At 48.4% G+C, this 11,017-nt stretch overlaps 4 protein-coding genes and 1 non-coding gene across 5 annotated transcripts; 4 read left to right on the forward strand and 1 right to left on the reverse strand.

Annotated features, from left to right (window-relative positions):
* The first annotated feature begins 5 nt into the window (after positions 1 to 5).
* On the forward strand, positions 6 to 1,879 carry F5891DRAFT_688842 (S-adenosyl-L-methionine-dependent methyltransferase). Its single transcript, XM_041372803.1, has 7 exons — positions 6 to 265; positions 317 to 463; positions 523 to 633; positions 685 to 915; positions 967 to 1,317; positions 1,367 to 1,472; positions 1,526 to 1,879. The coding sequence occupies exons 1-7, from the start codon at positions 95 to 97 to the stop codon at positions 1,771 to 1,773; spliced, it is 1,365 nt and encodes a 454-aa protein (XP_041230985.1). The 5' UTR covers positions 6 to 94; the 3' UTR covers positions 1,774 to 1,879.
* On the reverse strand, positions 1,628 to 4,794 carry F5891DRAFT_688831 (uncharacterized protein). The gene is made up of 13 exons (XM_041372802.1): positions 4,319 to 4,794; positions 4,178 to 4,256; positions 3,997 to 4,124; positions 3,920 to 3,937; positions 3,846 to 3,867; positions 3,709 to 3,792; positions 3,446 to 3,657; positions 3,082 to 3,316; positions 2,766 to 3,033; positions 2,511 to 2,713; positions 2,388 to 2,456; positions 2,010 to 2,331; positions 1,628 to 1,961 (listed from the first exon to the last, which is right to left on the reverse strand). Exons 1-13 carry the CDS (start codon positions 4,557 to 4,559, stop codon positions 1,899 to 1,901), a joined length of 1,944 nt encoding a protein of 647 aa, XP_041230986.1. The 5' UTR covers positions 4,560 to 4,794; the 3' UTR covers positions 1,628 to 1,898.
* Positions 4,795 to 5,096: 302 nt separating this feature from the next.
* Positions 5,097 to 7,432, forward strand: F5891DRAFT_1162186 (Rho GTPase activation protein). The gene is made up of 11 exons (XM_041365284.1): positions 5,097 to 5,550; positions 5,615 to 5,632; positions 5,655 to 5,748; positions 5,804 to 5,826; positions 5,882 to 5,967; positions 6,032 to 6,118; positions 6,168 to 6,200; positions 6,250 to 6,265; positions 6,316 to 6,468; positions 6,517 to 6,858; positions 6,948 to 7,432. The coding sequence occupies exons 1-11, from the start codon at positions 5,460 to 5,462 to the stop codon at positions 7,172 to 7,174; spliced, it is 1,170 nt and encodes a 389-aa protein (XP_041230987.1). The 5' UTR covers positions 5,097 to 5,459; the 3' UTR covers positions 7,175 to 7,432.
* A 40-nt stretch (positions 7,433 to 7,472) lies between these two features.
* F5891DRAFT_1009228 (glycoside hydrolase family 17 protein) lies at positions 7,473 to 9,916 on the forward strand. The gene is made up of 15 exons (XM_041360576.1): positions 7,473 to 7,772; positions 7,942 to 8,136; positions 8,189 to 8,423; positions 8,473 to 8,495; positions 8,546 to 8,566; positions 8,620 to 8,664; positions 8,717 to 8,892; positions 8,942 to 8,994; positions 9,050 to 9,186; positions 9,235 to 9,384; positions 9,434 to 9,591; positions 9,649 to 9,683; positions 9,741 to 9,761; positions 9,813 to 9,836; positions 9,891 to 9,916. The coding sequence occupies exons 1-11, from the start codon at positions 7,677 to 7,679 to the stop codon at positions 9,530 to 9,532; spliced, it is 1,230 nt and encodes a 409-aa protein (XP_041230988.1). The 5' UTR covers positions 7,473 to 7,676; the 3' UTR covers positions 9,533 to 9,591; positions 9,649 to 9,683; positions 9,741 to 9,761; positions 9,813 to 9,836; positions 9,891 to 9,916.
* Positions 9,917 to 10,474: 558 nt separating this feature from the next.
* Positions 10,475 to 10,554, forward strand: F5891DRAFT_t33. Its single transcript has one exon. It is a non-coding gene; the product is annotated as a tRNA-Ala (tRNA).
* The last annotated feature ends 463 nt before the right edge of the window (positions 10,555 to 11,017 follow it).

The following is an 11,017-nucleotide window of genomic DNA, read 5'->3' on the forward strand; positions in this document are numbered from 1 at the left end:
CGGGCCACGGCGGTTCCGCTTCCCTCCCGGATGCTATTTTTACTCGCCTTCCCGATGACTCAAATTGCTTGACCGAATTCCACTGCAAATTGAGATGTTCCGATTTGCTACAAGGTATGGTTCAAATGGACTGTCTTTGTGGCTCAGGCAGTCAAACTGCCGTCATGGACTCAATGCAAGGACTATCATGTGTGCCCGCATGATGTCTGGAGATTCTTTCGGTTCTCCGACGGATGTCGAGAAAATAATGCTGGACAGTGTCAAGGTGAGCACTTCGACCGTGCAACTTCTCAAATATGGATCTCATAGAATCAAGGCAACAGGTCCTATATCATTCTCGACGTTCATGCAACTTAGTCTTGGGCACCCCACGCATGGGTACTACATGAAGCCGCAACATGCTGTCTTTGGCACTCAAGGCGACTTTATCACCAGTCCTGAGATTAGCCAGATGTTTGGCGAGGTGAGATTCACGCTACCGTTTATATCACATATTAACAACGCGAAATGCGCTACAAGTAGCTTGTCGCGTTATGGATGATAAAGCAGTGGATGGATACCAATGTTATAGCGTCCTTCCGAGTAGTAGAACTTGGACCTGGTAGAGGGACGTTAATGGACGACGTACTTCGGGTGAGTGATGTTGAACAAGTGGTTGGTTGCGTCTCACCATGTTTCTTCCAGGTTTTGAAACAGCTTCCTGCAGCACGCGGAAAACTGAAAAGTATTCACCTTGTCGAGAGCAGTGCGACTATGCGTGCTTTGCAGGAAGGCAAGCTTCGTAAGGCTTCTCAGGAGGGCAATTTCCAGATAATGTGGCACGACGCAATCGAAGAGATTGAGCTCGAGGAAGATGTCTTTACTATGTTGGTCGCTCATGAGTTTTTCGATGCCCTTCCCGTGAACGTCATCGAGGTGAGTTCCGTCCCGAGACACGAAAATTTACTTTACTAATGGTAATTATAGAGAACTCAACAAGGCTGGAACGAGGTGCTAATCGCCCCCTCGAATGATCCGAGCATCAGATACACCATGCCCTCTTCGGACTCGAGCCAGAATTTAGACTCTCCCCCGAAATTGCATGATACGCCTTCACGCTGGACCCGTGTTCTTTCGCCAACTCCGACGGCATCATCGACCCTCCTCGGACTTGCATCTCCTCGGTTTTTTTCGCTCCCTGTGGGAACTCGCATAGAAGTATCCAGAGCGTCCATGAATCAGGCACGGGGTATTGGGAAACTTATTAATACCAAGGGCGGAGGATGCGCACTTGTCGTCGACTATGGTGCAGACAGAGCCTTTGGCGATTCCTTGCGGGTAGGAACTCAAATGCATGCACCGAATTCTAGCCAATAATTATTCGCAGGCCTTCAAAAAGCATAAAATTGTCGATATCTTCTGCAGTCCCGGAGAGTGCGATGTTACGACGAATGTCGATTTTGCGTTGCTGAAAGAGTCTATGGCTGACCTTGGTACGTCCATGATAGTGCTCTGCTACATGATTATGGTCATTCAAGATGTACAGTCTCGACACATGGCCCCATCTCCCAACGCAACTTCCTCACGTGCATGGGTATAGAAATCAGGGCCGCTGCTCTTATGCGCTCAGCTTCCTCTCTAGAGAGTAAAAAGGCGATCGAAGATGGCGCAAATAGGCTCATTGATCCCTGTGGGATGGGTGAGCAGTACAAGGTGTTGGGAGCTGTTGCGAAAGGTAGGGATGAGATCTGGCCATTCGCTGTCACCCAAGATAGTGCACAACAACCTATTTAATTGACAGATAGGTTTATATATACCACACGAGTACATACATAATAAATACAAACCATGGTAAGGGCTTGAGAATCAACAGCCTACCACGAAAATGCAAAAAAATACACCACCGAGGAGCCTACGATTTATGCGTAGTGAGCCTTGATGATATCTGCCAACTTCTCCGCTGTCGCAATAACTGCACCAGTCTAAATCTTTGTCAGCTTCCGCGGTCATCTTTCAAAGCTTCCACATACCGGATGTCCTGAGACCAATTTAGGGAAAACACTTGCATCGCACACCCGGAGCCCCTGAGTGCCCTTGACACGCAACTCCGAGTCCACGACACCGCCAGCTCCCATCGAACACGTCCCTACCGGGTGATACAGCGTCTCCACGCGGTCTCTAACAATATCCGCCAGCTCTGCGTCGCTTAGACTGGAGATGTGATGGTCAAGTTCAGGGTGGTGTATGGCGTCCACGTCGGTGACAGAGGTCATGGGCGCTGTATGTGCGATTTTAATAGCAGCGCGGATACCTCGAACGAGTACGTCAACATCGTGTTTTGTTTCGAGGTAGCTGGCCCGTGATAGTGATAAGTACAGAGTGAGTTTGAAGTAAACGGGTCAGCCTACCTGGGATCCATGAGCGGATCATCCCAAGGGTCGGCAGACTTGAGAAAGAGCGAACCTTTACTTGTGGGACTAATAATACAGAACGTCTCGGTCAAGTTTGAAGTAGAAACATTGATGGCTTACCGTAATAAGATAACGATCATCTGATATGCCTGGAACTTTGGGCCGAGTGGTATGGTGTGGGCACGTACTGCGCCGGCACACATGATGATCTCGATATCGGGTGCATCTGGGCCTGAATTGGCGTCTTCGAGGTTGTTGTTGTACTCGGCGGGCGGGAAAAGCGCTTGGTCGTCTGATCGGAAGAATGCTACAGACTCGCCGACCTATGATACTATTCAGTACTGGTGATGTGAGCGCAAGGAAGATCTGACAAACATTAGAAGCGAGTGGGCCGGTGCCCCACAGTTTATATCGCAGCAAGTCACGTATAAGTAAGCGCGTGCTGTTCAAACTGTGAGGCGTTAAATGGTGAAACGTAGTTCCTGTTTTTTCCCTGAATCGGAGATTGACTGATGGGTGATCCATGAGGTTAGCCCCGACGCTGGGGGCATCGAGCACGATCGGAATGTTGTGACGTGAAAGCTGCGCAGCTGGACCAATGCCAGAAAGCATCAAGATTTGCGGAGAATGTATGGTACCGCCGCTATGAAAAGGTAAATAGCCGTTTTGGGCATATCAAGCGATCCCGCACCAGACAATGACTTCCTTGGTCGCTCGTGCACGGAACTCGGGCCCGACTTTATCCATATGGGATTTGCTGGCAAACTCGACACCTGTGGCACGTGGAGTGCCATCGGATATGTCAAAGAGAACTTTGGAAACACGCGCGTGGGTGACGACTTTCAAATTCGGACGAGCAAGGACGTCGTCAGTGAGGTATGCAGACTCAGTGGTTACACGAGTGCTCTTGCTGTCGATGTACATCACTACATATCAGTTATTCAGCACTTGTTGATCCTGACGGTCAGTGCTAATGACTCACTGATCTGTGCCATATTCACAATGAATGACCAATGTTAGTGAACCTTGAACAAATCGGCAGAATCTGTAAAGACTTGCCTTATTTGTCCCTTTCGTTCCCTTGGTCGTACAGAAATCGGGTGAGAAAGGGATACCGACGTTGATGCTTGCCTCAACAAAAGCTTGGGCACCTGGCCATATGTGGGGGCTGTACTTAATCTCAACAGGCCCATTGGCACCGCGGAGGAGCGGATCAACGTGTGGGAAGCGCGAGTCTGGGGTGTATTTCTCGAATTTACGAATATACCTGAGCAACAAAGTTATCGGAAGTGGGTGAAACGAGAAACGAACTACGTGCTTGCTAAAATTGTTCCACGACCAGGATTGGTCACCGGAAATTAGCGCCCACTCGTCAAAATCGGACGGTGCGCCGTATTGTGCCCTTAGGACGTAATAGGGATAAATGAACCTGCGGGAAGATGCATTATGACTCACATCATGGCATTCATAGCAGAGCCTGAGGAACATCAAAGGATTTCCTTACCAGGAGAACGACTACGACTACTCACATCCTCCGAGAAGTTTGGCTGCACATACGGGGATCAGTATAACAACTGGGAAGTCGAGGAATAACGCGATGACGTACCGCGAGGCCAATATTTTTTCTTATTGCCTGCGTGTTGCTGAGGCTCGGTATAAAAGTTGTAGTCCCATTGAGTGCGCATTAATTTGGCGAACGCAACAGGTATCTTGCTTATCCCGATATCTTTAGAGCTATGAAGAACTTGAGCATGTCAGAAGTAGATAATAGCCTCAAAGATGTTGACCTTCCACCAGCCTCGATGAGTAAAACGCGCAGGTTTGGGTCTTCAGAGAGACGTGAAGCGAGAACACATCCTGCTGTGCCTGGACACGTTCGGAGGATAGGAAATGTTGGCTACTAGTGTGGAATGTTGAATGCATCATACCTCCTCCAACAATGATGAAGTCCCACTCATCAACCTCGGCTCCATTGTCATTGACTTTCCTCGCTACTTTCGCGTAGTCCGTTATGAGTTTTGGTTGTTTCGCGGTGAGGTACCTCAAGACGATTGTTAACGCCACTACGCTCGCTGCTGCACCAAGAGAGAGCCTAGTTGGGGTGGCAGAGCGGGCCTGAATAGCTTCCAGAACGCCGAGCAGCTTCGCAAACACGTCTGTATGGATCATGATTTATACAGGGTAGAAAGTTGGAAGAAGCCAGAGGAACGGAAAATACTTGTAGTCCTTCGGCAAGCCAGCTCACGGTTCCGGATCTGGATACTTGATAGACCACACTGGCATCATGGCATGTGAACATTTCACGGACACTAGTAGTGACATTCATCCGAGCTATTACCGACTCGTTCCACGATAGCCGATTCGTAGCCGAGGCAACGTTTTACATTGACAATCAAAAAAAAAACGTGACAACGTGAATCAACGGAACCAACTCGTGCCTGACATCAACTTGGTATTAATCTTAACGGCAGTGGTATCTGCGCTCAGGTCTAAACACTCGTTGAATGAGTATTGTGACTAGTGCTGCATGAGCAAAAGGCAAAAGAATGGCATCCGAGAGGCTCTGTTCATGTGGTCCATGGTCAGTTGCAAACCCCCTTTCAGCCAAGATGGTCATGAGATCACCGCCCATGCAGCAAGACTAGACCAGGAACTTCATTCTTATCTAGACTCTTTGGATCAGAATTCGAGAAAGCCTCATTGCATAGTTTAAAATTGCTGCACCAACTGTACATTATAAGTAGTCTCCTTCCACCTTGATGCATAGCATGCTTTTTTTTCAAACATACTTAGTCTAGCCAAGATCCCGAACCCTATCAGGCCCGTAGTATCAGGCTCGTGACTGCAGTGCTGTGTGGGTGGCTGTGCTCCGAAGAACCACCATTTGCGGGTCACGACCATATTTCACCGCCCTCTGCAAGCTTTCCGTTCGACTACTCATCGTGGCCCGTGCTGGCCACCTTTCAACGCTTATTTCCTTTCGCCTTCTTCTCAAGAACACAACAATCCCGCAGGAGTAATACCCTCCCTATCCCTCAGTCTAGGCATAGCCCCCCTCAAACTTCAAACATGCCTTCGGACAGCCCCCCGCCAACCAAAGCCGGTCTTCTCAAGTGGTGGACTCAATTCACCCATGCTCAGAATCGCAAAAAAGATTCAGGTTTGTACTATTCTGACTTCCGGTTCATGACGTTGACTAATGCCAATCAATTATTCAGCTGTAGATCAGGAGGAACATCCAGGTGTTTCAAAAACCACTCAAAGAGAGTCTGAGATATGCAAGCGTGCAGATTTCGACTGCAAATGCAAATGGCGAGCTCTATATTTGGGGGTACATACCTGTCGTTGTGGCGAAATGGTGAGTGGAGCTGCCTTGCACCATCTTGACTAGCTGTGTACCCTGGCTCCTCTAGTGGCCTTTATCTCAAAGAAAATGGTGGGTACTGGTGTGTATGGTACGAACATCAATTCAAACGTTCTACATCTATCAGCTACAGAGGTGGAGGGGACGTTTCGTGTCAACGGTTCTACTAAGCGCATGCGAGATCTACAAGCCGCTTTCGAGACACCGCCACGGGTGCGTACATAAAGCTCCTATAGAGCGCTATGAGGTTCAATTGGCGTACTATTTTCGCCATCAGTACGGAAAATCGTTGGACTGGAAAAATGAACACTTTACAACACATGATGTCGCAAGCGTCTTTCGTAGATATTTAACTCAAATGCCTGTCAGTGGCGCTCCACGTTTCGTGCCGTGCCTACTCATGCCTCACTCAGGAACCCGTAATACCACACGATATGTATCACGACGTGAGTGTATGCTACTTCCTTTGTTGATCGGGGCTGACGTCTCAATCAGTTCCGGGATGTTTTGGGTAAGAAGTCCTGACAACTTGATGCACAACCTGAACTGGCGCCTGTGCAGGAAAGAAACCATTCAACCATGATGAAGTTATTGCAACGTACAAGCGTCTAATCCAACGTATGCCCCGCGCAAACCAATACCTTCTTCTCTATGTATTGGATCTATTATCAGTATTTGCACGAAAATCAGATAAAAATCTTATGACAGCCACAAGTACGCCACGCCCCTCTGCGATTAACTTTATCCTCATCTCCCGCGCAGATCTCGCGGTAATTTTTCGGCCTGGCCTTATATCCCATCCTACCCATGAAATGTGTCCTGGGGAACATGCGCTAAGCCAACGTGTTCTCGAGTTTCTCATTGCGCAACAGGATTGGTTCTTACTCGACATACCACCGCCACCACGATCGGAGCAGGGCTCTTCGTGGAAGCCTCCACCACGACCCCACCACGCACACACACAGGTACCAAGTGAGGAAGACTCGGATCTTGTTGTTGTACCTAGTTCAGATGACGAGCCCACGTCAATTACTGGGGGCTGGAAGCTTGTCGGCCGTGACAGACGGCGCATTTACAGGCGCCGCACAACGCTAGAACACACTGGTGGGTCATTCCTGGGGGCCGCGTCTCAATTGGACCGCCGCTGAAGTCGGAGGGCACCCTTTTGTGATTGTGCCACATTTTTCCCTCAGGTCCGCTCGACAGAACAGAAGATGTTGATGGTGGGCAATTGTCGCCTGTCCTGGAGACCCCAGCACCACGCCCTGTAAGCCAAGCTTCAGGTCCTGCAGTGAGCCGAAGTCGGACGCTTCCCTCCAATCGAGGAAGCACGGACGACGAGAAACACCGTGCTAGGGTGCTAAGAAAACAGAAGCGAGCATCAGCTCAGCCGCGACCTGGGGGCCATGCAGGAGGGTAGGATGAGTGAGATGTGGGTGAGATGGAGTTACATCTGGAAGTTTGTGATATTGATATACTTCGAGGCGGGCACGGCGTTGTTGTGCCGAGCTCCCGATCGCCCATTTGTTATTATTGTTTTTTTCTTTTCCTTTTTACCGGTTTGGACAGTTGCCATCTCAGTTTTCTATGTATACTTTAGGGCTACTTACTTGGGGAGATAACAAGGACAGTTATTTTCATGCCGCCGACCAGGTCCGGTCAGGGCAGATGTTAACATAAATTCCGCAGCATCTAAATTTATGTACCTAAGGAAAGATCTGCACCACAATAAACGGGACCACCCGTTGCCACAAGCCTGGGTAGGTCGAACAAGAAAAGGCAATCCTTATGGCCTTTTGATAGGGCATGTTAGGGCGCGTTTCGGGTGGGGCGCAGGAAATTAAAGAAGTCAGGGAAACCAGCCTGTCAGTTCCAGTTTCAACGCTCCCTTAGATCCCTTCTGTTATCCTTGACTTGCAAAAATGCAAAGTGGGTACTCGAGCTCGATGCAACAGGTAGCGCCCTACAGGGACACCCCGACGACCTCTACTGGCACTCCAAACGACCCATCAGGCCTAGTAAGAACCCGTTACCATTCATTATGATATTGTTGGAATTCATATACATATATGTGTCTGGTCTGAAACCCGAGTTCGCTTGGATTTCTGTTCGTTTAATTGTTTCCGTTTCAGTCTCTTTCTCGCTTGCACCTCTCATCTTTCTCTGAACTAAATTTCTGCTGCGCAGGCCACACACGCTCATTCGCCCTTCGACTCGTCGCACGATCTTTCATCGGAGCCAACGCTCAGGAATCCTCCAACAAATCAACCACAGCCCGTGCCCTACATGCCCGTCCCACAACCAGGTTACCAAAACATCGAGTCCCGCAACAGCGACTGGCTGGAGCAGTCGCAGAGGGCGAGCAAGCGGTCAAGACGGATCGTGAGTTTCACCTATGTAGTGCTTGACCACTCAACAACGTCCTGCTGGAAAGGTCATTGGTTCGGTAATTGCCCTCGTCCTTCTGATTGCTGCCGGTGTCGCACTGGGCGTCACGCTCTCGAAAAAGAGCTCGAGCAACAACTCGAGTTCGAGCAGTAGCGCCCCAGCTGGGACGAACCCTAACGATCCGAGCAACTTCCCGAAAAACTCCGCTTTGGTCAATTCGTTCTATGGCATTGCGTATACGCCACTAGGCTCGCAGCTCCCCGACTGTGGCAATAATCTAAGTGTGTGAAATTGCGTTATCTTGGTTGGAATGTGTCTAATGTACCGCAGCGGAGGTCATTGAAGATATCCAGGTAGGTCTTTCGAGGGATCTTTCTGAGCGCTTCTCTTACACAATCTATAGTTGTTATCTCAGATCACAACGGTGGGTGTTTCGATGGCGTCTTATATGCCATGCACTCATTCTCTAATCGGTAGACCATCCGTCTTTATGGCGCTGACTGCAATCAATCCTCTCTCGTCGTAAGTTATCGTGGGGACTATTTTTGATGTATTTATCTATACTTGTATGCAGCTTGCCGCCATCCAGGCTACCAAGGTCAACATGTCTGTCTATCTCGGCAACTACCCCGATGCCACCGATAACGGGACTGCGTACGAGCGCCAGAAAGGCGAAATACAGACTGCTCTTCAACAATACGGTGCAGCAAACGTGCTCGGTGTTACAGTCGGCAATGAATTTATCCTTGAGTTAGCATTGATTTCTGAATTTCAAATTGTTGGCTAAACCGCCTCTCAGTTACATCACAAACGCAGGGCAGACGGATCCCAACGGCTCCGCAGGACAGGCAGGTTAGCTCGTGGTTTTCTTTCCTGCTGAAACGAATTTCTAATTATTTTGTCACAGCCGCAGCGATGTTGGTACCCTGGATCAGCGATACTCGTTCAATGTTGTCCTCGATGGGTATGAGCAATATCTTAGTCGGCAATGCAGACGCTGGAAGTTATTTCAACAACGAAGTGCTATCTGCCGTTGACTATGGGGTTGGTATTCCTCTGTGTATATGTTTAATGTCTGCTTATGTTATGCAGATGGCGAACGTCCATCCATGGTTTGCCAATCAATCGATTAATGACGCTGCTGGCTGGACGGCCGACTTCTTCGCCAGCACGGACGTCGCTCTTGCTCAATCTCTTTCGAACAAACCGAAGATGTTCATTGCTGAGACTGGCTGGCCAACTGTCTGTTTGCTTTCTCCTTCATCCCTGACTGGTTTAACTTGTCCTATAGGGTAGCTCTTCTTTCAATGCCAACCCGAATGATGGACCTTCGCTCGCTTCGGTGCAAAACTTGCAGGTGGGATTCATTAACGCTTCGTTAACGTTATGACTTACAATGATTGCTAATTTCATACTTGCAGATATTTATAGATACCTTCGCATGTCAAGGTATGCATTTCTTCTCACAGGGAGCAAGGACAATAATAGCTCAATGTTACTCAATAGCTACCAAAAACGGAACTGGATACTTTTTCTTTGAGGTGCGTATTCGGTCTCCCAACGTTTTTAATTGTGCTGACTGCCATGTACAACAATAGTATAGTGACGAGCCTTGGAAGGTAAGCTTGCACTCGCGATATCCAGGAGCAGGGTCTGACTTTGCCTTGCAGAACGTAACGTATGGTGGTGTAGAGGTAAAGTTCAGATATTTTTGGTTTCGTCATGGCGATCTCACCCTTACTCGCTAGGGATACTGGGGCTTGTTCGACGCCAAGTAAATTTTCACTCCACGTTACCTGTCTGCGGCGCTAATGTCTATTGATAGCAAAAACCTGAAAAACATCACGATTCCCACATGCTAGCCTGTTCTTTCTCGCTCGGACACATTCTCTATGCGGACAACATATTTAGACCTTAGCCATGACACTCTTTTCACCACTTAGCCCTTTATCCATCCCGTTTTTCTTTCTTTCTACATGCGGCGGTGGATGGGCTGGTGATCTTTATCGAACGTTTACTTTCAGAGGACTATGTTATGTTGCATCTTTATCTGCGATTTTGTCATCTAGCTTTGATTGACTGACGTTTTTGACGATGTATTTAATACCCGTAGCAACTGCTGAGCATTTAGCTCATGCGCATGGTCGGTGGTGGTTCATATGAATTGCCATGCCAGCCTCGACCCTTGTGTGATTGAACTGTGATTTCCTGGCAAAAGGCCGAACTTTGTCGGTAGGGACCTTGTGAACAAGGTGACTATATTGTAAGTACACGGTGTCCTGTCTTGCAAGCTTGATCCCGCATGCCCTCACGGCCCTGAGCGCTTATTCAAGGGCATTTAGCGCAGTGGTAGCGCGTATGCTTTGCATACTAGCATGTATAAGGTCCAGAGTTCAATCCTCTGAATGTCCATTTTTTGCCGTGAACTCATGTGGAACTTGACTTTGTTCTTGGTGTTTGAGACTCTTGTGTGTGATCAAGCAAGGAGATATGAAGATCGAAAAAGTACTTGACAAGACAAGTGAGTCCTACAAGATGGCACGACCAAGTATGGCGGTGCCGCGGGGATAAAAAAACCTCCGCATGAAACATTACAATGCATTTGAATCTTATTTCAAACGGGTTGTTCACCAGTAAACGAGAGCAACCTATATAAATTAAATAGCTGATACGAGAAAAGGACGGAGGTGCCCGTCTGTGATCGTGGGGTATTGACGAAGAGGAAGACTGATTAATGGGGGAAGACACTGCAGAGCACTGAGTTACGATATTGGGTGAACGAGAACTGACCCCTTCAAAATCAAACAACTGACCACCGTGGGGTATGAATGTAATAATCACTTGGACATACTGTTGGAATGATAAATACTTTATA

Source organism: Suillus fuscotomentosus (assembly GCF_016647785.1).
Source record: "Suillus fuscotomentosus strain FC203 chromosome Unknown F5891scaffold_7, whole genome shotgun sequence".
NCBI lineage: Eukaryota > Fungi > Basidiomycota > Agaricomycetes > Boletales > Suillaceae > Suillus > Suillus fuscotomentosus.

Excerpts from the sequence above, each read along its gene's own strand:
- F5891DRAFT_1162186 (XM_041365284.1), top strand. The coding sequence starts at position 5,460 with ATGCCTTCGGACAGCCCCCCGCCAACCAAAGCCGGTCTTCTCAAGTGG. Across the intron at positions 6,469-6,516 it reads AAATCTTATGACAGCCACAA|ATCTCGCGGTAATTTTTCGG; the intron begins GTACGCCACGCC and ends TCTCCCGCGCAG. Across the intron at positions 6,859-6,947 it reads CACAACGCTAGAACACACTG|GTCCGCTCGACAGAACAGAA; the intron begins GTGGGTCATTCC and ends TTTTTCCCTCAG.
- F5891DRAFT_688831 (XM_041372802.1), bottom strand. The coding sequence starts at position 4,559 with ATGATCCATACAGACGTGTTTGCGAAGCTGCTCGGCGTTCTGGAAGCT. Across the intron at positions 4,257-4,318 it reads CTTCATCATTGTTGGAGGAG|GCACAGCAGGATGTGTTCTC; the intron begins GTATGATGCATT and ends GAACGTGTCCAG. Across the intron at positions 2,332-2,387 it reads GATCCGCTCATGGATCCCAG|CTACCTCGAAACAAAACACG; the intron begins GTAGGCTGACCC and ends ATCACGGGCCAG.
- F5891DRAFT_1009228 (XM_041360576.1), top strand. The coding sequence starts at position 7,677 with ATGCAAAGTGGGTACTCGAGCTCGATGCAACAGGTAGCGCCCTACAGG. Across the intron at positions 8,424-8,472 it reads CGACTGTGGCAATAATCTAA|CGGAGGTCATTGAAGATATC; the intron begins GTGTGTGAAATT and ends AATGTACCGCAG. Across the intron at positions 8,496-8,545 it reads AGGTCATTGAAGATATCCAG|TTGTTATCTCAGATCACAAC; the intron begins GTAGGTCTTTCG and ends CACAATCTATAG.
- F5891DRAFT_688842 (XM_041372803.1), top strand. The coding sequence starts at position 95 with ATGTTCCGATTTGCTACAAGGTATGGTTCAAATGGACTGTCTTTGTGG. Across the intron at positions 266-316 it reads TAATGCTGGACAGTGTCAAG|GCAACAGGTCCTATATCATT; the intron begins GTGAGCACTTCG and ends CATAGAATCAAG. Across the intron at positions 634-684 it reads TAATGGACGACGTACTTCGG|GTTTTGAAACAGCTTCCTGC; the intron begins GTGAGTGATGTT and ends TGTTTCTTCCAG.